At 43.7% G+C, this 26786-nt stretch overlaps 1 protein-coding gene across 1 annotated transcript; it reads right to left on the bottom strand.

Moving 5' to 3' along the window:
* Positions 1–2833: 2833 nt before the first annotated feature.
* On the bottom strand, positions 2834–24198 carry PEX2 (peroxisomal biogenesis factor 2). Its single transcript, XM_060243608.1, has 2 exons — positions 24026–24198; positions 2834–3851 (listed from the first exon to the last, which is right to left on the bottom strand). Exon 2 carries the CDS (start codon positions 3832–3834, stop codon positions 2920–2922), a length of 915 nt encoding a protein of 304 aa, XP_060099591.1. The 5' UTR covers positions 3835–3851; positions 24026–24198; the 3' UTR covers positions 2834–2919.
* Between the last annotated feature and the right edge of the window lie 2588 nt (positions 24199–26786).

The raw sequence follows: 26786 nt of genomic DNA, 5'->3' as shown, positions 1-26786 counted from the left end.
AAGTTATTTGTATATTGAGAAGTTTTCTCCAATCCCTTTGCATCCTTCTCCCCATTACACTGAATTAGACAACAGACTCAGTGGTAGAATTTTGAACTGTGCAGACTGCAAGCAGAGAACAGTCATGTGCTGAATACATACCACTGAACATAAAGTAAAGTGGTATTCAGGAAGAATTTTTGTAATAAGGCTTGTGAGATTTGTATGAAGGGGAGATGTGTGCCCTTTGGTTGAGACCTGAAAATGTGGGAAGAGGGCATGCAAGTCACTCTTGGTTCCTCTCTTATTTTCTTCAAATACCTAAAGCAGTTAGAAAGGTTCCATTTGGATTTTTCTCATGGGATAATGGCCTTCTGGTAAGAAGATTACACAAGGCCTTGAATATTTAATTGGTTCAAGTGAACAAATACCACTACTGTAAATGTAACTTACTATCAGAAATGTGCTGTACACAGCACAGAAACTATGAAGCTCACTGAATTTGGCAGCGGTCCGTCCCTTGGCTAATTTGGCACTGACACATTGTGACTAACAAGAAAGCATATAATTTTAGTTAAAACTACCATTGCAAATGGAAGCCAGGTATGGCAAATAAGTAGGGTTGCCAAGTCCAATTTAAGAAATATCTGGGGACTTTGGGGGTGGAGCCAGGAGACATTAGGGGTGGAGCCAAGATCAAGGCTGTGACAAGCATAATTGAACTCCAAAGGGAGTTCTGGCCATCACATTTAAAGGGACGGCACACCTTTTCAATTCCTTCCTTCCATAGGAAATAATGAAGGATAGGGGCACCTTATTTTGGGGCTCATGGAATTGGACCCCCTGGTCCAATCGTTTTGAAACTTGGGGGATATTTTGGGGAGAGGCACTAGATGCTGTACTGAAAATTTGGTGCCTCTACCTCAAAAAACAGCCCCCCCCCCCCAGAGCCCCAGATACCCGTGGATCAATTTATTATTTTCTATGGGAACAAATCTCCATAGGGAATAACAGAGTTCCCACCAGACATTTCCCTCCCCTCCCTCCGCTTTCTGACGACCCTGAAGCTGGGGGAGGGCCTCCAAACCGGGGGATCCCCTGCCCCCACCTGGGGATTGGCAACCCTACAAATAATCATGCTAAAAACAGGAAACTTGGCCCAAGGTCACACAGCAATCACATACACTCAGCTTACCTACCTCACAAGTTGTTGTCAGGATAAAGTGGTGGAGAGGAGAGCAACAAAAGCTGCTTTGGGCTCTCCATTGGGGAGAAAGACGGGGTATAAATGCAGTAAATAAACAAATGAGAAAGAGGCACATTTCCTACCACTGTGCTCCACAAAATCTGAAGCCTTTTTCTGGCCTGAAATGCCTTCTGTCAACTTAAATTTCTCCTCTGCTGTAGAATACTTCAGGCCTTGCTAGGTGGAGTAGTAGGGTACAGACTAGTGCTTACAAAATACTAAAGTGAAGTCAGTTATTCAAGGATGATCATAATTTAAACTGTTTTGTTTTCAGGTCTTTGCTCTTCAGTGAACACAACTCTTCAGTGAAAAAATAAACAGCATGATTTCATTTAAAAAGAGGTTCTTTTTTATTCAGTCATTTTTGTTTAGCTCGTCAAATCTATACATCTTTGTTAGGTTACATTGTCAACTGTTAGAATACAGTATACAATAGCAATTAAGATCCAAATCAAATTTAATTGGAAGAAAGTCAAGACTGTGCTTTTACCTTCTTTACAATGTTACTGTTCCTTGCTATCATACTGTCATTTATGCCCACCTTCAATGTTTGTCATACATTAACACAAAGCCAGTTCACTATAAGGACAGAGCTGTGAACCTGTGATACTGTCAGAGTATAAAGAGGTCAATAGTGACAGGTCATCCTCCTCCTTGAAAACACGAATCTAAGAAAAATATTTGTTAAAAAATATCAAAATTTCTTGAGGCAAAGATTATGCAAAACACTCTAGCTTTTGCAAGCTATACAATTATTGCTCCAACACTTACTCTTATGCTATATAGTACTGGACTATATTCAGTGTAACCTCTATGAAACCCAGTCAACATTGTTCACTATAATTTGAAATGTGGGCCACAGTACTGTGTGGAGAACAGTATAATCCTATGTACAGTTATATCTGTAAATCCAATGAAATCAACCAGCTTAGATTGGAGAACTCCACACAGGATTGCATTGCAATAGACTTTTGTGTAGAGAATACTGTTTTCTTTAGCAAGTAATCTAGGATTTAAATACAACCTTATTGTACAGAAGAGAGTGGGTCAAATTTGGTACCTTTGTGCTGGTTCTCTGTGGTCCTTTCCCTATTGATATACTGCAATTCAGCCTGTGTGATTCTTTAGTACAAGGTGAAGTTGTCTTAAATGTTCCATGCAGGTGGCTGCAAAACATCTCAAGTCAAACTGGCACTGATACTGCAGGGTCATGTCACCATCGGGGAATTTGCAAACTGGATACAAGGAATCTGTAAATCTGATTTTCTGATATTTACCGGATGTTTGTAATGCCACCATGTAAGGAGCAGCACTAAACCAGGAAGCAAATTGTGTGAAGCAGCTCCCCAATTTGTGGCAAAGTGTACTTCACTGAAACAATCCATTTGTTTTACATCCAGGGGTTAAACTACACCAGACATATCTGCACTTGTGGCAGCACATGTGAATGTAACATCAGATGCCTTAAAGGGGTTATTGCTATCAGACCTTTAGTTCTGGGAGTATAAATAAAATAGGACAAAATCAATCACCATTTCTTTACAAAAACTGCTCATTTTTACAAACAGTGCTAAAATATTTTATGTTAAACTATAAAAGGCGAAATTAAGAGGCAATGCTTTATTTAAATATCACTATTCAGTAGATTTCACAAAGTGTAGTTATGAATTTGGGGGGGGTCTTCAAAAAGGCTACTAAGTGTACACCTCTTTCATTTCTATCTTGTATTTTAATGGCTGCAGGTCATGCACTTCCATGCCACATTTAGGACAGGTAAAATACATATCAAATAAGTAGTTACTTTTAAGGCAGTAGTAACAAAAAACATGTGAACAGCCAATGGTATGAGGCATAGTTGGCCATTCTCCACAGAGACAGCATTCCTTACTACCTGCTGCCAAAGAATTTTCCTTATTTGAACATCCTGCAACAGCTAGAGACCAAGAAGAAAGACTGAGTTTGAGTTTTTGCATGTTAATAAGGGGCAAAAGAAAAATAAGAAATTCTGCAAACCCATGCCACAGGAGTTCCCTGTTCATGTATTCAAATCCAATTTGACGAATACTCTGAGGCTGACAGAACACAGACCTGATTCCTAAAATACGCTCAGTGAGGGTAGCAAACTTTCCTTTCTGAAGAAAAATGAGGAAGTTCAGTAATTCACAAAGTTTGAGGAATCCAACTGCTAAATTAATGAAATACTTGGTCTTCTGGAAAGACTCCAATGGGCGATTGCTAAACAAATCATAGCACCTTTCTTCCAGCCACCTACCACCAACAATGCAAATAAGATACCATAGTTTCTGGTGCTTGCTTAGCGTCTGGTAGTTTTGCTTCTGGGATAAGTCATTCTTGTACTGAATGTTCAGAATAGCCTGTCCCACTGTCGCGTTCTTAGAATAGATGGTGAATCTCCACAAAAAAAGCCAAAGAAATCCCTTAACCTCTGGTTCAAAGCGAGCCAACAGGCCAGGCTTAAATCCATGAAAACATCGAGTAAACTGGGACCAAACTAGCTGCTCCAAGGCTCTGTTTAGTTCAAGGGCATCAAGCTGACTTATTCGGAGTGCAGGGGTCACTTTTTTGCCATTATTGTCGCTGGCTGCCATTGTCAACACACTGCTTTCTGCAACGAAGAAACATTATTATTAGCATTCTCCACTGCACTTTTTATGCCTTAGAATAATTAGTATTAGTTTGAGCAACAAAATAGTGCAATAGATGATTTAAGGAGAACTGGGACTAAAAGGGACAGAGACTGCCCCAAATTTCTGAGCAGAGATCTGGACTTTGGTCTTTCCCCCTTCTCTCCCAGCTTTGGCAACTGCCTCCCTCTCTGTCAGTTAATCTTTCTGAGTGAGGAAAAGCACCCCTGGCCTCCTCTCAAGGGTTTGTGTAGCTATTAACAGGCCTTGTTCAACCTGCAGGTGTCACTAATTAAGTTTTTCAGCCTGTGAAGTTTTTATCATTTTCAAGACCAGACATGAGGATGGCGTGATTAGCTTCTCATAAGAACCTGCCGCCTGTAGGATGGGGAAAGGATAGCTGGGGTGATGAGGTAATCTTTGAGAGGCTTCTAAAGAGAGCGTGTTCTGACTGGATGTGATTGTCACTTGATGTTGCTGGGTCAAAACCTATAATACAGCCAAGGCCCAGAGAAGGGGAGACTAGCTGAGATTCTGATGGACTGAAGGCCTAAAATATGACCTGCTTGAATTGCTAGCAATGTAGAGAATTCCTGAGTTTTGGCTTGCAATTTTGGAACTTAAGGTTTGTTCCGTCTAATGCAAACTCTAAAAAGCACTAGATAGTTGAGCTAGTCTTTCTTGTTTTCTTCCTGCATTATTTTAGTTTAATGTATTGGCCATCTAATACATTTTCTTAATTGCTTGAATCTTATAACTTTTATAAATTATTTTATAATAAAAAAAACAGTCTTGTTACTTGTGTACTACTGCCAGTGGCGTCACTGGGGTGGGTTGCACCCTGGGGCCAAGTGCGTGGGTTGCACCCTGGGGCCAAGTCGGTTGCACCCTGGGGCCAAGTGTGCCAGACTCGGAGGGAAGAGCAGCAGTCCTCGTGCGCTGCCCAGAGGTGCTAAATCCCTCGCGTTCGAACAAAGGAAGCCTTCGCCTGGAGAAGCCGAAAGATTTGGGGACGGTAACCGTCCCGAAACTTGAGGAGAGGCGCTGCTCGTCCTGCAAACTACTTCTTCCATCAGTCCGTCCCTCCCAAGGCGCTGGCGGCGGCGCGGGCTTGTGCAAGACCAGTTGCTAGCCGAGAGCGGCGGCTGGGGGAGCTCAGCGCACCTGGCGAGAACCAGCGAGAAAGAAGCCCGCTTCGGGTCCTCGTCGCCTGCCCCCTCCTCCCCCGCCGCCAGCAGCAGCGCCTGCGGTGCGGAGTCTTCAGCACTGGCGCTCATGCGCACTGCCGGCAATGCTCCTGCGCTACCCCTCACCCGCTCCTCCTCTTGCTGCTGCGAGCGCGGCCGATGCCGCCTGTTTTCCTCCTGCGTGAGGGACTCCCTCGCTCTCTGCCTGCCTGCCCCCTTCCCTTCCCTCCTGCGCCCCGCGCGTCTAAAGCCTCCTTTCCCTCGCTGGTTGGCTCGCAACGTCCTCCCTTCCCTGGTTTGCCTGCTCGCCCTCTGATGCCTGCCTGCGGAGAGCTGCGCTTTCCTCTTCCCTCCCGGCCTTCTCTCGCTTCGCCACTGCCTTGAAAGAGCCTCCCCGCGTCTCCCGCCAATAAAGACTGTGATTGCTTGCCGCCTGCTGCCTTCAAAGAGCCCTAGGGGGCCAATGAGAATGCTCTGGGGGGGGCCAATGGCCCCCTTGGCCCTGCCCTAGTGACGCCTCTGACTACTGCTCTGAGGACCCATGGGGTTCAGGCCTTGAACACCCTGACACTCTGTCTCCATATATGGCACACACATAAAGAACAAAACTGACTCTTAATTTGCTTCCTCTATTGTTGATATTAGTTTTTTTAATTGAAATTCATAATGGGTAATGATACCAATTAAGCCTGACAATTAAGTGTTCAGCAAGTGCAGTATAATAAGCTGAACACACACACCCATCCTAGTTTTATTTCAGAACATATTTTCCAGAACTATCTGTCCTCTCTGGTATTTAGTCACTTGCCAGAAAAAAGTGACAACATTCTTTAGAAGCCTATTTCAGATCCGTAGTTGTTCAGGAGCAAAGTTTCAGCAATTACCTATTGCTGAAGAGGTGATAAAATACAAAAATTAAGAGGATTTAAAAAAAAACCCCAAGAGGAATCATATCACAGTTAAGATGGTTAATAGACGTTAAATGTGTCAGGTGGACATATTAAGTAGAAATATGGAGGAGATAATGAAGAAAGCCTTGCCAGATGAGCACTTACTGTATCAAATGGTGTAAAAGGAAGAATGTGGATGAGAGAAATGTAAGCATTTTTAAAGTGCTATAAATGTACAAACAACAGTGCTATTAGGCAGTTTAGTAAGGAGAAATGTTCAGTTTTTCTCTATCTGTAAAGGATTCTAGCTTCATTTGACTGAAACAAAGATCCAGAAGTTTTGTTTTGCCTTGAAAGTGATAGCCAAATGGTGCTGGCAGTTGGGGGGAGGGGAGGAAGCCATGAGGAGGTTGTCTGTCGTTCTTCAATTTATCTATCTTGAGTGAATCCCTTTCAATCACATTACCTGCCACAGAGTTCTGCTCACTGAATAGATGGCTCTGTGGCATGTCGGAGCATTTTTTTGTTCACTAAGCCAGCCCTGCTCGGTTCTACCACTCACCAAAGCTACAGAATAGATCCATTGATAATCCGAACTGTGCATTCGCAATTCACAATTTATAAAGGTGGCCCAGCTCTCTTTCAGACAACCTTGTCCTGATCCTTTAATGTGTCTGAAAACCACTGGAGTAGAGGCTTACACCATGGTTTGAATGCTGCAAAGCACCAGTTATTAAAAATAATTTTAAAGTTTTCCAAACTTTTAGTAAGTTTGGTATGTGCCATACATGCCCAATAGTCATTAGACTAGCTAGAACCGACTTCCTGCATACAGTTCTTGGAAGACTAATTTAAGCATCTGAGAGTATGGTGATACTCTGGCATTTCCAAACCTATTACTCTTCCATCAATTTAGATGTGAAGACAGTGATAAAAGTCACTGGCAAGGTAAAATAAAAAATAATATAAAAGTCACTAGCAAACTACTATGGTGTGGTGATTAGGATGTCATATTAGGACCTGGGAGACTCTGGTTTGAATCTCTATGGAAGCCTGCTTGATGTCTATGGGCCAGTCATACACTTGGCCCAACCCATCTCACAGTGTTGTTGTGAGGCTAAAATGCAGGAGGGAAAAATGATATAAGTTGATTTGCTTCCCCACTGGGGAGGAAGGCAAGGTATAAATGAATAAATATAACAAAAGGTAGCATCAGCCCAATCAGCCAGTTTGTGGCTGATAAATCCAGAACATCTAAAAATTCAGGCCCATCTCCAAACCCAACAACAGTTTAATACAACATTGCCCCCAATTTTCTCAGTTAGCTTAGAAGGACTGTCTGTCTGCCAGTGAAAGTCAGGGCAGTCTTACAACCAAACCCCAACCTGAAGACAGGTTGAAATGGATCCCGATAAATATCTGTTTCATAGAGCAGTCCCTGAAACTTCTCACTCAACTACTTAGTTGGAAATAGGCAATTTGAGTCAAGTACACAGTTCTCCAAAGAAATACCAAAAAAATGAGATGGCTTTCTATCTCTCTTTCTTTCTACACAAACACACATAGCCAGCATTTGTAAATAAATCTACACATCAGTGATATATGAATGTATTTCCTAATTTGTTTTCAATGGTGGAAGGTTTTTCTACCAGCTGCACAACACAGTCTGGCATGAAGATTCATCTGTAACACTATCTAATGTGTTATATCCCCCCCCCTGCTCCAGTTATCAAAGAACCCAAATCCTCCTTACTAAGATTCCTTTATCTATGTTAAGTTCCTACTACAGTTGGGCATGAAATTAACAGAATGTGTACAAGGCATCAAAAATATCTTACACACACAAAAAGTTACTCAGTATCCAAATCTTTCATAGGGCACATATTTCAGTTGTCATTTTCAGACAAGGAATAAATTAAAACTGTTGCAGAGGGCTCAGTGATTCCATAGTTGTTTGACCAACACGTATCTGTGATGGCATCCTTGCAAATCATAATGCAGACAATGATCCCTTAAAGATAAGAACTGTAATTCATTAGCACAAGAGAAGCAGAAAGCTTTTCTAGAACTTCCCAGAAGAAACATGAAACTTGCCAGGTTTAGAGAGCCCCCTTCAGAGAACAGAAATGAAAACAGGTTGCTAAGTATGGTTAAAACTGTCAACAGCTCTGAAAGTGACTGTGAACAACTACACCCATAGCTCATGTCTCACATTACAGCAGCAGCCCTTAATACGTCCTATGGCGGTATTATTACTTTCTGCTATAAATATGAATATAGTTCTGTTGGTATGATTAATTTTTCGATATACAGCCAATGTTCGGAGAAACCACTCAAAATAAATCCCAAGGATTGAAACTGGGTTTATATAAAGATGAAAAAATATAGCAAAGGGAAAATGTGGGCAGAAAACAATACACAGAAAACCATCCTCAAAACCCCCAAGACATCTCCTTAAGAAGGCACAGGCAATAATTCTGTGTATTACTATGCATACACAGGCAACTGCACATCTTCATGGCTCTGTGTACCAAAAATATTATTCAGGTGAGAATAGATGAGCTGCTGTAGACCCAGAGAAACCTGAAAGTTGAATTCCAATACCTTGGTTCCTTGTATAATGGGGATTCTGAGCCATGTACAACAGAACTTGAGTAGAACCTTAAGTAGAACTCTGGACAAGCAGCATAAAAACATCCTAAATAAAATATTATAAAACGTGGAAGTTTCTTAGTAATGGCATATATACTACTTGACAGCTTGCCCATGATCTCCAATGTTTTGTTACAATGTACTGAATGCATGGGGGTAGGGGTGTTTCCATCAGTTCATTAGTTAACAGCAATGAGGCCTAATCAGCACTCTGTGCAAGGACTATCTAGGGGTCCCAATCCCCCCGCTTTAGCGGGAGACTTCTGGGTTCCCAGCTTAATCTCCCGGTCTTCAAAAATTGAGAACCGGGGGGGTGGGGGGGTGGAGGGGGGGAGAACATACCTATAGAGCTCCTGAGCAGTTTGTAAAATCCCTGTCCCTTTAAGGCTGGGCAGGAAGGAGGAAACAGGAAGGGCTTCGGAGAACGGCCCCTCCCTTCTTTGCTTTCGTTTTCACAGCAGGCACAGTTCTCCGGAAGAAGACCAAGTAAGTATTTGTGTGTGTGTGTGTGTGAGAGAGGGAGGGGGCAGGGAGGGGGATTCCCTCGTATGGAGGCCCTCCCCCCCTTTAGAAAGCGTGGGGGGGGGGAGGGAAATGTCTACTGGGCACTCTATTATTCCCTATGGAGAATGATTCCCATAGGGAATAATAGGGAATTGATCCGTGAGTATTGGGGGCTCTGGGGGGGCTATTTTTTGAGGTAGATGCACCAGATTTTTAGTATAGCATCTAGTGCCTCTCCCCAAAATACCCCCCAAGTTTCAAAACGATTGGACCAGAGGGTCCAATTCTATGAGCCCCAAAAGATGGTGCCCCTATCCTTAATTATTTCCTATGGAAGAAAGGCATTTAAAAAGGTGAGCTGTCCCTTTAAATGTGATGGCCAGAACTCCCTTGGAGTTCAATTATGCTTGTCACACCCTTGTTCCTGGCTCCACCCCCAGTGTCTCCTGGCTCCACCCCCAAAGTCTCCTGGCTCCGCCCCCAAAGTCCCCAGATTTTTCTTTAATTGGACTTGGCAACCCTAGGACTATCCTAAATCTACAACAAGCAGAGGCTCCTTGGCAGATAAGTCCATGTGGAAACTGGAAGAAGCTCCCAGGATACACCACTTGAAAATGATTAGTCTACAGTTGCTTAAATGATATAGTGGAAAGTGAGAAATGTGATATTATAGCCTGGGGTTGAGAGAGAAGAGTGACTTACTTTTGAATTAGGAATTGCCTAATTGATCTGCAAGGCACACCAGTTTTCATTATCTTCTAAAAAGATACAGCATTCTGGAATAAGGAAAATTCCATGAAAACTTCTCTAGCACCTTACCTAGAATCACTGAAACATTCAGCATAGGAAATAATCAAATAAAGAATTTACAGGGGGAAAAAATACAGTCAGGACAAACATTACTGTACTATTTTAAAAACATTTTTAAAGGCCTAAATCTGGAGTTTATATGAAAAGTTTCCAACCAGAATTTAATTGTAACATCACACTGCTTTTCTTCCCAGAAAACAAACTATAAATCGGTTTTTCAATATATCTAATAGTTCTTTTAAATAAGCCAACACACTGTCCATTTTTTATTTGACTAAAATCAAGAGTGCCTCCTGTATAACATGTTCCATAAGAAAACAAATTACTGTATATCACCAATAAAATAGGTATTTCTCCTTCATATATTTTAGCATTGCTTACTGAATATTGTACAAATTATGAATGAATATATTTTATTTAGAAATGTATTATTGACAGAAATCTATCAATAGTAAAGTGGGTATTGTCAAGGGCCTGTCAATATTAATGTAATTATGATTAACGGGATAACATGGATTTTAGCTTTAATACCAAATAACATCTCCGACACTGCTGCTATCAATATAAGCATTATTATTGACCTGTTCTGAGGCTCAGAACTAGATGTATTACCATTAGGCATATTTGTCAATGCATTCTGCCTACAAAAATTCTACATTTAAATTTACAGGCCTGTAAACTTTGGCAGCAGAAATGTATGAGTTCAAGTAATCTCTAGGGTGTCATTTTTCCGCTAGCTATTCTGCTGTATTAAACTAATTTATGCCAATCCAATGTCACTGCCATCATACTCCCACTTTTTTTTAGCATAATTAGCTGAAAACAAACGACATTTTCATAATGGAGGGTCACACACTCTGATGTAGGCTGGCCTTGAATATCTTCAGGAGCCAAAGCTTAACCTGAAAGAAAATAATGGGCTAAAACCCCTATTATAATAGTTTGACTACTGAAATCTCTTAATTGCATTCACAGTGCATGTAGCATCTTATTAGTGAATCTCTCTCCGTAAATAACATTACAATGGATCTAAAATTTGTATTATCTACCTGTCTTAATTTCTAAGGCCATTTATCTCAATAGGTGGGGGTGTAATATGCAGCCAGTAATCAGTTGGTCAACAGAGTAAACTGCATTCCATGTTCAGATAGTAGCACAGTTTTACACCTCTATTCCCAAGTGCCAATCAATGTCCTCATTCCTTCTGGAACATATCCTCTTACAGAAGCCTCTTTTTGGAGCTGGACACCAGGCCTTGGGGTGTAGTTGGTTTAGATGACAGATTTGAACCTGGGCAGGCTCAGCACCTTTCCATTTTCTAACCTTGTGATACTGCCCACCAGGATCAAAGAGTTTGGGAAGATGGTCTGCTAAGAACAGATAACAAAAATAACTGAGGATCTTTCAAGATCCTGAAAGGTAGTAATTCATTGCCTTCTGGTTTTACTTTTTGCTGGCCTCTGAAAAGCCTGAAAAACAGAGTGATCTGTGTCCAGTAATAAAACATCTGCTGGACTTTGCCATGTTTGACAGCAGGCATACTATTATGGTTAACAGCTGGAAAATTCTCTGCTCAAATTCACTAGGTGGCTGTATGCAAACCTCAGCCTCAAGCCCCTATTTGCATTGGAAATAGTGACGCTACATTGGCTTCCATTGAGGGCTGTTGTGAAAACCACTGAGCTACTGTATATCCAATAACAAGGTAACAAGGATTACTGCAAGATTATCATATATGTGAAGCACTTTGAACACTTGGAAAACATTATGTTAATGATTATTATTACTACTGATGTTGTACAGAAAGATTCTTGGCTAATCTTATGGTGGGCATATATGCAAGCTGAGGCATTGTCCCATGTCATGTCATGTTATTTATTTATTTATTTATTTGGGATTTATATCCCGCCCTTCCCACAAGTGGCTCAGGGCGGCTTAGTAAGGAACACTAACACCAACTGTTAGTAATGTTAGTAAGGAACACTAACACCAACTGAATTTCAAAAAGGGAACCACTCGTACAGTGTGTAGAAAATAGGTTATGAAACTGAATTAAATCAACTCATCATTTTTTTTTAAAAAAATGGCCACATATTGAGGTTCGAAGGTAATAGCGAGCTTGACTGCTTCGGTATAGTGGTTCAAAGTGACAGCCTCTAATCTGAAGAACAGGGTTAGATTCCCTACTCCTCCACAGGCAGCCAGATGGGTGACATTAGGCCAGTCACAGTTCTAGCAGAGCTTTTCCCTCAAGAGCAGTTCCCGAACAGCTCTTTCAGCCCCACCTACCTCACAGGGTGTCTCTCAGCCCCACCTACCTCACAGTTCTCGAACAGCTCTTTCAGCCCCACCTACCTCACAGGGTGTCTGTTGTGGGGAGAGGAAGGGAAGGAGATTGTAAACTGCTCTGAGACTCCAAGTGAAGAGCAGGGTGTAAATCCAACTGCTACTCCTCTTCCTCTTCTTCCAAGTACTTTCTCTTCATACTTAATTCCAGGTATTTTTTAACAACTATAGTTTTCAAAGGAAGCACTAATCTTCACTGTACGCACTGTTTAAAAAATGGCAAGCATCACCTATGTCCAGCACGCACACAGGAAGCACTGGAATTCAGGAAGCACAGAATTCAGTTGCCAAGCAGAAAGCAAGTACGAAAACTACAGACAAAGCAGATACAATGGATTTTTTTTTTTATAGGACCACATTGGCTTTCTGCAGGCTGCTTCAGATCTATGGGCTTTCAACCCAAACCACAATAGCGAATCTCTTTAGAGACCTGTACTTGAGAATATATTTTTATACTCTCACACTCATCAAAGATAGGTACAAGTTACCTCAACAAAAGCCTCACTGGAAGCTTTGAGTATATTATCTCTTAATCACTGTAAAATTAGTTTGTCATTACTATGCCATTAGCTTAAATAACCTTAGAAAAGATTAATTTCATATTACAATCTGAATTTCTATACTCTTCAATTAAGTGCTTGCTACTGTTTGAAAGAATAATATAGACTTAGGTTCTCTAACCACTCTGCATAGTTAATAATACTTAACATTTATAAAACTTTCCACGGAATCCCTGAAAATATTAACTGATTATTTTCATGCCATTCCTGTGAGGCATTTAAGCATCATCTGCATTTTACAAGTGGAAAAAGAGAGGTTAAGGATGGATTTTAGAATACGTGAGCACTGCAATTAATTGGGGTGGAGGGGGAACTGCACAACTTCTACTGAAGTACTCATTTTCCCTAAATCACATACTCTTTCAGGTTAGTGATTTACTCATTTATTTGAAGTTCTTCACTGTGGTAAAAAAGAAAATATAATAAATGTCAGCAAAATGATGTAGGCATGGGAAGTGTTATCTTGACATGGGTCTGTGTGTGAATTTGATGAGCTCCCTTTTAGTTTTTATTATAACACTTTTTAGCCCTTAAAGGAGATGGTGTAGATTGATGTCGAGCACCTTTCTATATTGGGGAGCAATCTCTTCTTGATTTTTTTTTTTAAACAGCATCTAATTTGTTAATTTGTGAAAGAATTCTCTAAAGCTTGAAAGCCAACTTACCTATTTTACAACTTTCAGTTGGTCCTAATAAACACTGCACACTATTGCTACTCAAAAGTTTCTATAATATATAATAAAACCGGATCCAATATGTTGACCAGATCATACTTATCCACATGCTTGTTAAAGAGTCTCAGTGGTTGAAAAGCAAAGATATTCCTTTGCAGCCACTTTGCTCATTCTTTTTCAATAGGACTTGCACTTCTATATGCTTAATACATCTATTTTACAACAATTTCCATGTAAAATCAATGTACTTACAGATGGGGGAAAGACACCTTCTGTATTAGGGATTATCAGGAAAGAAACTGAAAAATCAAATGGCCAGTATCTTAATGTTCTTGTGTGGATCAATCATGAAGTCACAGTTAGAATACTATGTGCAGCTCTGGTCATCCCTTGTTAAGAGGGATACTGTAGATATAGGAAGGTTTAGAAAAGGATAATAATAATGATAAACAGACTGAAATGCTTTCCCTAAAAGGAAGATCTAAATGGTATGGAATTTTTCAATTAAGAAAAAAGATAACTACAGTGATACATTACAGTTCTTTTATTAGAACTCAGGGGAATTCAATGGGTAGGGCAGTAGATTCAGTACTGACAAAATAAAATACTTCACAAAATGGATGATTAACTTAGGAATTCAATGCCACAAGTTGTGGTGATGATCACTAGTTTAGATTACTTTAAAAGAGCATTAGACAATACAAAGATGACACTCATCAATGGCAATTAGCCATGATGGCTAAATGGAAATTGCCATGTTTGATGGCAGTATTTCTCTGAACAAAAGTTACTAAGATCAGCAACAAAGGGAAGTTTTTGCAGGTTTTCTAGGGCCATCTAGTTGGCAGCTGTCAGAAATGGGATGCTGGACGCAATTGACCTTCTGTCAGACCAAGTAGGGCTCTTTTTTTGTAACAGAAACAAAAACCTTTTCCATTAGACATATGCAGCCTTCTGGTAATAACTACTTACCACTTCTACAAAAGAAGTAACTCAGTGGCAGGATTACTTCTGCTTATGGAGTAGTAAATCTGAAGGAAGATGCAGCAGGCAACTGGATCATGACCAAGAAACTTTACTTTCTTTATTTGCAATGATTTTCAAAAGTCTGCCCTGCCTTTTGTAGATAGGAAACCAAGTCAGGGAAAGACTGCCTTGACCAACATTACTCATAGCTTCCACTGCTAAGATGGGGTTTGCATCTTGGTATCGAAACTTAAACATTCACCTATTGTACATTCTTAATTTAGCATGTACAAAAATCCTATTATTAAATACAGCATGAAGGATGACACAAATTCTGTAAGTATTTCTATTCTACCATTGGTGAGTGGAAAAAACACCCAACCACCACCACCAAGCAAGGTAGAACCTGTCCTACCGGAAGGGTGGGCTAAAAATCAAATTAAAAAAAAAATTCCAAAGGAAATGTTAACACAATCCTCCCTCCCTAGGTCTAAAGCATAGCTTCCTATAATGTTTTCAAGAGATACACATATTATTCTTATCAGTCATAAATTATAAAATGTAAGAGTTGGGGCGGGGTTTGGTAGGATTTAGCTAGAAGAAGCCTGTTTCAGATAGGCCAGATCACCTCTCCCTATTTGGGAGAATAGCATAGGGTTGCCAAGTCCAATTCAAGAAATATCTGGGGACTTTGGGGGTGGAGCCAGAAGACTTTAGGGGTGGAGCCAAGATCAAGGCTGTGACAAGCATAATTGAACTCTGAAGGGAGTTCTGGCCATCACATTTAAAGGGACGGCACACCTTTTCAATTCCTTCCTTCCATAGGAAATAATGAAGGATAAGGGCACCTTCTTTTGGGGCTCATAGAATTGGACTCCCTGGTCCAATCTTTTTGAAACTTGGGGGGTATTTTGGGGAGAGGCACTAGATGCTATACTGAAAATTTGGTGCATCTACCCCAAAAAACAGCCCCCAGAGCCCCAGATACCAGCGGATCAATCCTCTATTATTTTCTATGGGAATAAATCTCCCTAGGGAATAATAGAGTTCCCAGCAGACATTTCCCTCCCCTCCCCCTGCTTTCTGACGACCCTGGGGATTGGCAACCCTAGTCTCAACAGAGGTTAAAAAAAAGAAGGGGATAAAACAGCTAAGGAAAGATTGGTGTACAACTTATTGGAGGATGGGTGGTATAAAAAATGTTTCCGTCCAACCCACCTCTCTCTGCATCACCTCGCTCCTGCGGTAGTTGCTTGCATATTCTACTGGAGAGAACTCTGCACAACGCCCCCACCTCTTCGGAGGAAGGGCAGGATAAAGATCGACCCTGTAAACAAGGGCGGGAGTTGTAGTCTTTTCCCGACCTGCTTCCTAGTTACTGTCTTTCGGGGCAACGCCCCCAGGCTCGGTGCAGTGCTTCTTCCAGCCGGTGGAGGCTGCTGTGCCTGTTGAGTGCCTGTGCCTGGAGGGAGCGGAACAGGCCGTTGCCGCTGCCCGCTGTTGCTGCCGCGAGTCCTGGCCTGCCCCCTCCCCTTCTCTGAAGTGATGGACCTCACCTCAGAGAGGACTGGAGGGAGCGGAACAGGCTGCCGCCGCCGCTGCTGCCGCGAGTCCTGGCCTGCCCCCTCCCCTTCTCTGAAGTGATGGACCTTACCTCAGAGAGGACTGGAGGGAGCGGAACAGGCCGCCGCTGCCCGCTGTTGCTGCCGCGAGTCCTGGCCTGCCCCCTTCCCTTCTCTGAAGTGATGGACCTTACCTCAGAGAGGACTGGAGGGAGCGGAACAGGCCACCACCACCCGCTGTTGCTGCCGCGAGTCCTGGCCTGCCCCCTCCCCTTCTCTGAAGTGATGGATCTCACCTCAGAGAGGACTGGAGGAAGCGGAACAGGCCGCCGCTGCCCGCTGTTGCTGCCGCGAGTCCTGGCTTGCCCCCTCCCCTTCTCTGATTGACCTCAGAGGGGAGGGGAGTGGAGCAGGCCGCTGCGCACTGCCGCCGCCGCGAGTGATTCCGAGTCCTGGCCTGCCCCCTCCCCTTCTCTGATTGACCTCAGAGGGGAGGGGAGCGGAGCAGGCCGCCGCTGCGCACTGCCGCCTCTTCTCGCCTTCAACTTGCTGCTGCTCCTCCCAGACTCGGGCTCAGCAGCCTCCGAAGAACCCGGACTCGTGGCCTTTGCGCCGTTCCTCCCTTCCCTCCCCCCGCTTCCGTTTTTTGGGACAGCGGGGAAAGAGGGTTTAAACCCGGGGGTCCCCCGCCAGGGCGGGAGGGTTGGGAAGCCTAGAATAGCAAGAAACACAGCCTGCCCACCCCATCTCTGAAGCATTGCTGCCTTGAAATTCCTTACATTCCAAAAAAACAATACCTTAACAAAAGAATACCTTCATTTTTGCATGCACATCAGATGCTGCCTCCACCTGACAGAAAGTTCTGGTTTCCTGTCGCCAAAATTCAAGAACTAATTGATTGACTTTCTGCCTATCGTCTTGTTCATTATTCACCACTAACAAACCAGTTGCAAGTCTCCTGACAGTTAAGAGAGGCTCCTCAGTGGAGATTTTTAAGCAGAGACTAGGTGGCTACCTGACAGCAATGCTGATTCTCTGAACGTAGGAAGATCATGAGGGAGGGCAGGAAAGGGTAAGTTAGTGCTCTGCTCTTCTGGCTCTTTCTTACATGCCCAGGGAAATACTGATTGCCACTTTGGGAAGAAATTTTCTTCCAGGCCAGATTGGCCAGGGATCCTGGAGGTGTTTTGCCTTTAGGCATAGAGCAGGGGTCACTGGGGGAATGAGGGGGGGGGGGAAGCACTTGTGATTTTCCTGCATTGTGCAGGGTGTTGGACTAGATGACTCTTAAGGTCCCTTCCCGCTCTAGGTTTCTGTTTCCTAAAAAGTGACCAGAGAAACCTGGTCTGCAGTCACTGCAGTTGGGAAGTCTAGGTTAAGTTAGCGTTTCCAAAGTTATAATTTGCTATCACCTCTGTGGGTGTCATTCCACCACAGTATTTACTGCTGAAACTATGTCCATGCCTCATTTTTTGAATAAAATATTGCCACCAAGCTACAAGGCCTTTTTACACATGCCAAACTTGCTCATGTGATCACTCACAAAAGTAAGGTAAACCACTGCACAGACATTTGAAGCCACATCAGCTTTGTGTCTAATGCTGACGCAGTCTGGACTGTAGGTTTTTTTAATGGAATGCTGTTTTTGGCTCAGCCCTTTCAAATGGACATGTTTATTTAGACTTAATAATGTGCTTTTTGCTACTAAATATTCCGCTTTGGGTTTCAAAGGATGATTAGAAGTCACTTTAAAGATAATTGTTTTCTTCTTATTGCCACAGATAATTATAGGCATGTTAAGCCTGTTTCGCCAAAGTTCACTGCTAACTGCTTTTCCAAAAATTCTAGGCACACAAATAAATAAAGTATTAAATATAATTAAAATACAATCTTAGTTCACATTTTTTCTCCACATTTCCCCTCCAGATCTTCCATTATCTGGCAGTTTTCTGTTTCCCCATTTAGCTTCCCCTCAATAAAAAAAAATTGTTTAGACAGAAAAAAATTGCAAAAAAATTCAGTATTTCAAAAATCAGTCTGAATTAAATACATACATTAACTTCTACACTTATTCCAAAATGCAATTCATGACTCTCTATCAAGAACAGTAAATTGAACCTTCTTTTCTATTTACAAAAGAGGAAAATCCATGGAAAAAATCTGACAAAATAAAAGAATTACAAATGATATAAGCAGCCAAGTGTTATATTCATTATTTGCTGTAATAACAAATACACATGATTCTATCAGTCACATTACACAGACACTTACTTTCCATCTCAGGAAGGAATACCTTTTGCCTAGAAATTACCAGTCTTGCTTCTGGACAATTCTGAACACTTCACTCTGCACAATGATGGGCTAGTCAGTGCTTGGTTTCAATTATGCCCCCCTATAACCTAAGAGGGCCGGCCAGCTGGAGCATACAGGTCCTCCACCGCTAGCAGACACAGAATGGCAGTTTGCCTTCCAGAAAGCTGGGCCTGTCCAAGAGGCCACACCCAATACAGCAGTGTTGGGTGAGGGAAGAACAGCTGCTGTGCAAGGCACACCTGAGCATTAATGTACTGGCACCAGTGGCTGTGAGGAGGTTGGGCAGCTATTTAAGGGAGGTTGAGGGTGAGGCTGGAGGCTGGCTGGCCCAGTCACATCTAACTGGCAACAGTTCCTGCCAATCAACTCATGAGGATGTGGCAACCCTCAGCAAAGTAGGAAGGGATGGGCATACCAGGGAGTCTCTCCCACCATAAGATCCAGGGACTGAGGCCTGGAAACACATCCCAGCCCTCCTATCAGTTAACCAGCTACAGTGGAGGGCAGTAGAAAGGGAAGATGAAGACCAAGGGTGCTGTTAACCCCTTCTATTCTCTAGTCTCTGAGGGATTTGTGAACCTCACCCAACCCTAACATAGCAGACTCTCACAGCAATCTTGCTTCCATGTGTAAAGAGGGCTAAACCATATATTAATGTAACAACTGTACACTCTGATTGTGACTCAGCGGATTAACTGCTTAGTGCTAAAGGCAAGTTAGCTCCATGAACAGAAGTTTGGGAATGAGGCTATTTAAGAGCATAATCAGTGCCAATCAACATGGAGCTGGATCCCAAGTTATGTTCTGCTCAAGGTGGAGTCTTCTGACAGAAGAAAGCTTCCTGTCTCACAAGAAAGCTCCACCATTAGTAGAACCACCACCAATGGCCATGCATCCTAGTTCAGCAAGTACATAAATCAGAAAAACACTATTTTCTTGATTCTTTAGAATACAGATTTAAATTGCTTTTTTTTTAAAGCAAATGCCTGGTAACAGATTGTACCCCTGTAAACATGTACATGAGTTTTTAGAACACAGCATATGCAACAGAGCTGGAGATCTGGAAGCACTTTCACTGAAGCATATGGAGAAGTTTCCAAATGAACCATTATGACATACACTTGGAAGACCTCTGAGCATACCTCAACTGATTCTATAGTAGCTTCGGAGTCTTGCCTCATGTATACACTCTAGGAGCACTGCATATCATAAATACATTTCTCATAGAAATTTTCAAGGTTGAGAACCAAGTGCACTAAAGTTAAGTCTGAGCTTCTGTAGAGAAAATGCACATAGATCAAAGCAATACACTGTACTGAGGACTAAGGAAAACAAAAATCAGCATTCAGCAGACAAAATATTCAACTTAAAATCCATGGTAAAACTGTGCTTTTATGGAATCTGAAGGTGGTGGGTTAAGGCTCCTAGTTCCATAAATGTAGCAATTTCAATAAATGTGAGTCACCATCCATTCCTGACTGTAGGAATTTGTCAATAAAAGAATGTCAAAGCAGAGGGAATCAGGAACACCTCCCCACCACCCTCCATTAGCTTCTCACTAGAGTAGGTGGTGGCCAAATTTGCTTAACAAGAGCCACATAGAATAAACGTCAGATGTTTGAGAGCTGTGAGACATGATCATCAGATTTGAGGGAGGGTGGGTGGAAAGAAAGCAACTTTAACTTTAAATGCATTTTCCAAGCAGCTGGCTGGCTTGGCAAAGTGATTTAAAGAGACAGATGCCTTCTCCAAGCCGGCTGACAGGGCAGTGGGGGCTTTGAGAGCCAAACAATATGTGTGAAAGAGCCACATGTGGCCCCTGAGCCACAGTTTGGCCACCTCTGGTCTAGAGGGTCTAATGAGAACATGAACTCCCTCATAAGCAGAGACCTCTTCAGTGCTGGGGGACAGCTCTGCACATACAGTCCTTTCCTCAATGTTTATGTGAATGAGGCATGAATTATGTGTTTGGAATGAATTGTGTGAGCATCAGATGCCAAGTACAGATCTGGATTACATAACTGCCATGAAATTTGTTACCTACTAATATCTACTCTCATTCAGTGGCACAATTATAAGACTGAGTTTTTATGCATTCTATAGCACTAATATTCTATAGCACTAACACAAAAAATGAAAATAATTTTGGGAAGGTGATGTCAATGGTAAGAAAATAATATAAGCGGCTTAATACCATTTTTATTTAACACTTCAAACAAAATTACTGTCTCCATGACTGACAAAAGGACAGAATGATGTGCTCAATTTTTTATTTTATTATATATTTTAATATGGATAACTGGGATTATGTACAGACAGTCTTACACTGTGCACTTTACAGCTCACTCATATCTTTATCTAAGGAAATAATTTAAGGGAGGTACCATGGGCTTTGAAAGGAAATTAAAATGTGCTTGCTAATGTAGCATTAATTTCCTTACAACAATTTTGCTTGTATCAAGTCTGAGCACTGTGCAGTGGGCATGCTTTGAATATGTGATTTCAAACGGATATTTCCTTTATTGCATATGTTACTACATTTAAGAGGCCTGATATATTCCTTCTAAGAAATTTTATACAGACACACCCACATGCACAGAGAAAGGCTTAACTCTTCAGTATCATCCGGACTTTTTAATGATGCATCATAGAAATTACAGTGACCTGGAAACTCCAGATCTCATTCTCTATGTCCACTGACTTCTGCGAAGTCCCACTCAACACCAGGACAAATAGTATGCACCAAAGCATTTTTTTTAATCAAACGACTGTGTTATACTGCATGCAGGGGGTGGGTGGGGAATATTTTGAACAAGATTATAAAAGGAAATAAAGTTTACAAATTTTCTTCCTATCCTTGTCCTCACCCAACATTTTATTAGCTATTCTGAATTTTTTTTAATCTCACAAAATTCCTACCAATGTTCACCTGAGCAGGACTTTCCAAATTTCTCTTAAATTTTGCTTCAGGCAAAATTCCACGACAACTCTAATTTAAGGGACAAGGAGAAAAAGTTGAGGACCCATTCACAAGACCAATAAATGCATGTTCAGACTTATTTTTCCTAGCCTGGATGACTGTCTGCTGGAAAGAAATGGATTGTGTGAGAACTCCCCCAGAGGTGCAGATTGTAGATGCTTGTGCCATTGTTCTAGTCACTTTTTGAATGTTTGCTGAGGCACTCCCAAATACAGTCAAGGCCTGCAGTAGAGTTGTTTGCCACAAAAAAATAAAATTCAGATTTAACAACAAAGGAGCTGACCATGTGGTCAGTGATCCTCTGAAATGGTTCTATGCAAAAAGGCCATATAATATGTAGTAACACGCTCAATAAAATGTTGATGTGGTAACAACAATTACCACACCACAAGCAATGTAATCCTGTCCAGTGATAAACTTCAGAGGAAAATGGACTGTACCTTTTTGCTTACTAAAAAAAGACAGAAGAAAAAAAAACCTCTTGAAAACATCATGGATTCTTCACAGGAACAGAATGATGAACAGGAACTACAATTTTTTTACAGTTGAACAAACATCCTCCTATGTGTGTGTCCAAATATCTTCAAATCATTTATATTAACCACAAAAATATTTAAAGGCATAAGATGAGAGTTAAGTTTTAGTGGTGTCATTATGGACCTTCAGATTCAGAGTACAATCTTATCCAATAGATCCTTATGTGGGAGTAAGGCTGTTAAAAAGGAACTTATTTCAAAGTTAATATCCCAAGTATTAGATAGTTAACTCCTGATTCAAACTTAGTGGTTTCAATTGCACCTTCTTTCATAGTTAGTACAACTTAATAAGGACCACTTCAATATTTTGTACTGTTATGAATGACCAAGTAAAAAGCTACATACTCATCATCTCAACTGACAATGGTGTGCACACTGGAAGTATAACTTCTCTCTGCAAAATATACAGCAGTGGCAACTAGAAAATAAGCAGGCCACCGTTTTCTAAATTTTACTGAGAATTTAAGCATGGAGGCACCATTCTCAAGAGCCACAGATGCACATGCCCATTGTAAAGTACAAAGCAACCCATACTCTGTTCACTGAAACTTTACAATCCCCTCCCACCCCGTTTTCTCTTTAATGAAAACAAACATAATCTGTGGGTAACTATGGTTTTCCCTCAAATAAACAAATATAATACTGATTGTTCTTCTCCAGTTTTTAAAACTGTGTTCTTGAGTTTCTTAAACAAATACATTTCATCTATTACGATTGGGCCTTTTAATGACATCTTAAACAGATTTACAGAGTCAATGGGCTTAGAAGAGGCTAATTCTTTTTAGGATGGCACTATTACTCACTGCCTTAACTAAAGGAGGTATCATAATAGTTATGGTACTTTCGACAGACTTTTGGCAGTAAATGGTAGAAATACAGTCAACAACACTAATTTATGTTAGAGGTGTGAAAATGGGATTTTAAAAAAATCTGTGATGGCTCAAATGCATGGCAAATCATCCCAAAACCAACCAGCATGCCTAAAACATGAGACATGTGGGGCTACAGATTTGGAATAATTCCCCATCACTAATACAAACATATATTTGTTATGAATTATTTTAAGCCTAAATAACCTGGGTTTTGATTACTAACACAGCATCCTCTGATATCACTTTTAAAAAGTGTATTATTTAGATATCACAGGAATCATGGGTCATGGAATAACATGGGGGCAGCCAGAGTCTTAACTTCATGATAAACCCCAGTTCTATACCATGCTACAAACGTGTGAAAGTGATTAGGTGGACAAGAACAAGGAAATACATGTCCTTTTGTTTTACCTAGACTTGCAGCAACATCTTTTATGGCTATCCAGACCAAATGGCCCTCTAATTTGTTACACTGTTTTGCCATGTGATCCAAGCTTTATATCAATTTGCACTCTTAGCCCACAACTACATGCATTTCAGCCCACTGTACCTTATCCCCTCGTCTGAAGAAGTGTGCTTTTACTACACGAAAGCTTACGTTCTGAATAAAACTTTGTTGGTCTTAAAGGTGCTCCTTGACTCCTGCTTTGTTCCCCTCCAATGGCAGTAAAGTGATGGAACTTCCAAAACAGACTGGGTGTGAAAGAGAAAGCGACCATCTTAAAACAGCCCGGGGGGGGGGGGAGTTCAACATCTTCCTCTGACATTCCACAGAGGGAGATATCTTTAAAATTTAAATCAACAGCCTTCCAACTACACTGCTTGCTATGGTCACTTCAGATAGGGCTATTCTATTCCTCCTACCAACAGTCGTTTGTGTGCTTTCCGTTTGTTGCGATTTACCTCTGCTTTCAAGAATCTATGCAGGGAGGGGCTTCAGTGACGTTTGATTCTTTTTTATAAAGTGGAGTTTCAAACTGAACTTGAAGGTCAGGCTTCGTGGTTTTCGAGTGTTTGTTCGAGCATACCCACTGATGAAGAAGGGGGGGGGGGACCACCCATGTTAAGACAAAAATCTTCAATAGCTGTATGACAGGCAGAAATTCGACAGGGAAAGTTTTTCCCCAGCATGCAAAAGAGTAACCCGTTCCACGTGCTAAAGGCAGGGAAACCGTGGCAGGAACCTTGAGGTCTTTTTTCTATTATTACTTGCCAAGTAAACTCCTCTCCTAACCACCCACTCCCCCCAGAGACTCCTCGTCCTCCCCATCCACTCCCACCCCCTTCCTCCTCCCTGACCGACCTGAGGCGCTTCTCCTGAGGGAGGAGCCAATCTAGCCAGCATGACCGCCCGAGTCCCGATCGCTCCGGACTCCGAGAAGGCAGGAGAGCGCCAGGGGAATGGCTTCATCCGGGTTTTACTGTCCTCTTGCGCCTTTGCGGGTCACTGAGTTTTCCCTCTGAACTGCCTAGAGCGGCTAAGCTGGATTGTTTTCCTCTTCCCGTCTCTTCTCTTCTGGATGGCCCTCTCTTTGGCTTTCCCGGTATCATACCTACGGTAGCCGACGAGCACAAAAGGTCAGCTGAGAGGAAATAGGAAATGCTAATAAATCTGTCACTATCCCCTCCCTCAGGGCCTTAGCCAGAATTTGGAAGGGGGGGGGGATTTGCATTGGGGGGGGGAGCACTGATGCCCCGCCCAGTGCCTCAAACGACCTTCCTTCTAGTGGCTCCCTCCCTGCCTGCCTCTCTCTCTTGCCACTATCCTCCCCTCCCTCCCTCCCTCCCCCCCCCCCAACCAACTTGCTTCCGGGCTGGGGCAGAAGCAGCCCCCAGGTGAGTAAAAGGGCCTGTGGATCAGATGTTTTAAGCTTGGGGCTGGGGACTGCTTCTGCTGCCAGACCACAGACTGTTTTAGCGGCAGAGAACAGAGGGCTGCGGTGAGCTCACCAAAGCCCTCTCTTCCCCAACAGTGAAATATCGTGTGAGCCGGCAGCAGAAGCAGGCCTCTGAAGGAGTTAAGAGCCCGTGATACAGCTGAATCCATGGGCCCTTTAAGTAGCAAGGGGGCTGGGGGCTGCTGCTGCTGCCAGAAGTGGCTCCAGGGCGAATAGACCTTAGGCGGGCGGCCCCCAGCTGTAGCACCTCCTCCCCCCCCCCCCCCCCCCCCCCGTTGTGACTGCTGCTAGCCCATGCAGTATTTTAGTGGCAGGGAATGGAGGGCTGCGGCACCATCCTCTCTTCCCCACCAGTAAAATAACGCACAGGCCAGCAGCAGAAGCAGGCACCCACAAGAGTTAAGGGTCTGCGAAACAGCTGATCCACGGGCCCTTTAAGTAGTGGGGGGACTGGGAGCTGCTTCTGCCAGGAGTGGCTCTAGGGTGAATAGGCCCTAGGCAGGCGACAACCCCCCCCCTCCCGTGCCACCCAGTCATGCTCTGCTCACCCCCACCCACAGCCATCGTGCTCCGTTTGCTCTACCACCCCATCCAACCCCTGGCAGCCACACTCGCCACTGCACTCTGCTCGCCCGCTGCTGCCATGGCACTTCTCTACCACCCCATCCAACCCCTGGCAGCCACACTCACCACTGCACTCTGCTCACCCGCTGCCGCCATGGCACTCCTACACTCGCTGCCCTTCCTCCCCGCTCGTCGTGACTGCTGCCAACCCGTGCGCTGTTTTTGTAGCATGGAATGGAGGGCTGTTGCGAGCACACCACTGCCATCTCCAAGGTGGATAAACCCTAGGCAGGTGGGCCTACCAGTGCCCCCAGCCACCGCGCCCTACTCGTTCCCACCTGTCGCCGCGGCACTCTGCTCACTCGCCCCCCGCCACCACCTTTGCCATGGTCGCCCGCCATGGCAGAGACACTCCCCTGCTCATCACCCCTCCTCCCCTTGCTTGCCGTGACTGCTGCCAGCCCACGTGCTGTTTTTGTGGCAGGGAACGGAGGGCTGCAGAGAGTTCATCACCCCCCTCTCTTCCCCACCAGTAAAATAACATGCCATGTGGGCCGGCAGCAGAAGCAGGCCCGGCTCTGTGCGAGTTAAGGGCCTGCGAAACAGCTGATTCACGGGCTCTTTAAGTGGCAGGGGGGCTGGGGGCTGCTTCTGCTGCCAGGAGCGGCTCTAGGGTGAATAGGCTCTAGGCAGGCAACCCCCAGTGCCCCCCAACCACTGCACTCTGCTTGCCCCTACCTGCCGCCATAGCATTCCACTCGCTCACCCCCCCCCCACTGCTACCCCCCGCTTTGCTCGTCCACTGCAACTGTGGGGCTCCCCCGTTTGCTGCCCCTCCTCTCCCTGTTCACCGCGATTGCAGCCAGCCCACATGCTGTTTTGTGGCAGGGAATGGAGGGTTGTGGCGAGCTCAGCATGCCCTCTCTTCCCCACCAGTAAAATAACACGTGGGCTGTCAGCAGAAGCAGGTCCCCGCGTGAGTTAAGGGCCCGTGAAACAGCTGATCCACGGGCTCTTTAAGTAGCGAGGGGCTGGGGGGCTGTTTCTGCTGCCAGGGGCATCTCTAGGGTGAATAGGCCCTAGACAGGTGACTCCCCGGCGCTCCACAGCTGCCACGCTCTGCTTGCCCCCACCCGTTGTGGCGGTGCTCGGCTCACTCGCTCCCCCACTGCCACCCTGCCGCCACACTCTGCTCGCCTGCCACCGCCACAGCGCTCCCCCTGCTCACCACCCCTCCTCCCCCTGTTCACCACGACTGCTGCGGGCCCGCGCGCTGTTTTACTGGCAGGGAAGGAAGGGCTGTGGCAAGTTCACCACCGCCCTCTCTTCTCTAGTAAAATAACGTGCAGGCTGGCAGCAGAAGCAGGCCCCTGTGTGAGTTAAGGGCCTGCAAAACAGCTGATCCATGGGCCCTTTAAGTAGCGGGAGGCAGGGGGCTGCTTCTGCTGCCAGGAGCAGCTCTAGGGTGAATAGGCTTTAGACAGGTGCCCCCCCAGCTGCCATGCTCCGCTTACCTCAACCTGCCACCACAGCGCTCTGCTTGCTCACCCCTGCCGCCACACTCTGCTCGCCCACCACTGCGGCGCTCCCCCGCTTGCTGAC

Source organism: Heteronotia binoei, chromosome 7 (assembly GCF_032191835.1).
Source record: "Heteronotia binoei isolate CCM8104 ecotype False Entrance Well chromosome 7, APGP_CSIRO_Hbin_v1, whole genome shotgun sequence".
Lineage (NCBI taxonomy): Eukaryota > Metazoa > Chordata > Lepidosauria > Squamata > Gekkonidae > Heteronotia > Heteronotia binoei.
This window is presented reverse-complemented; position numbering and strand designations above follow the sequence as displayed.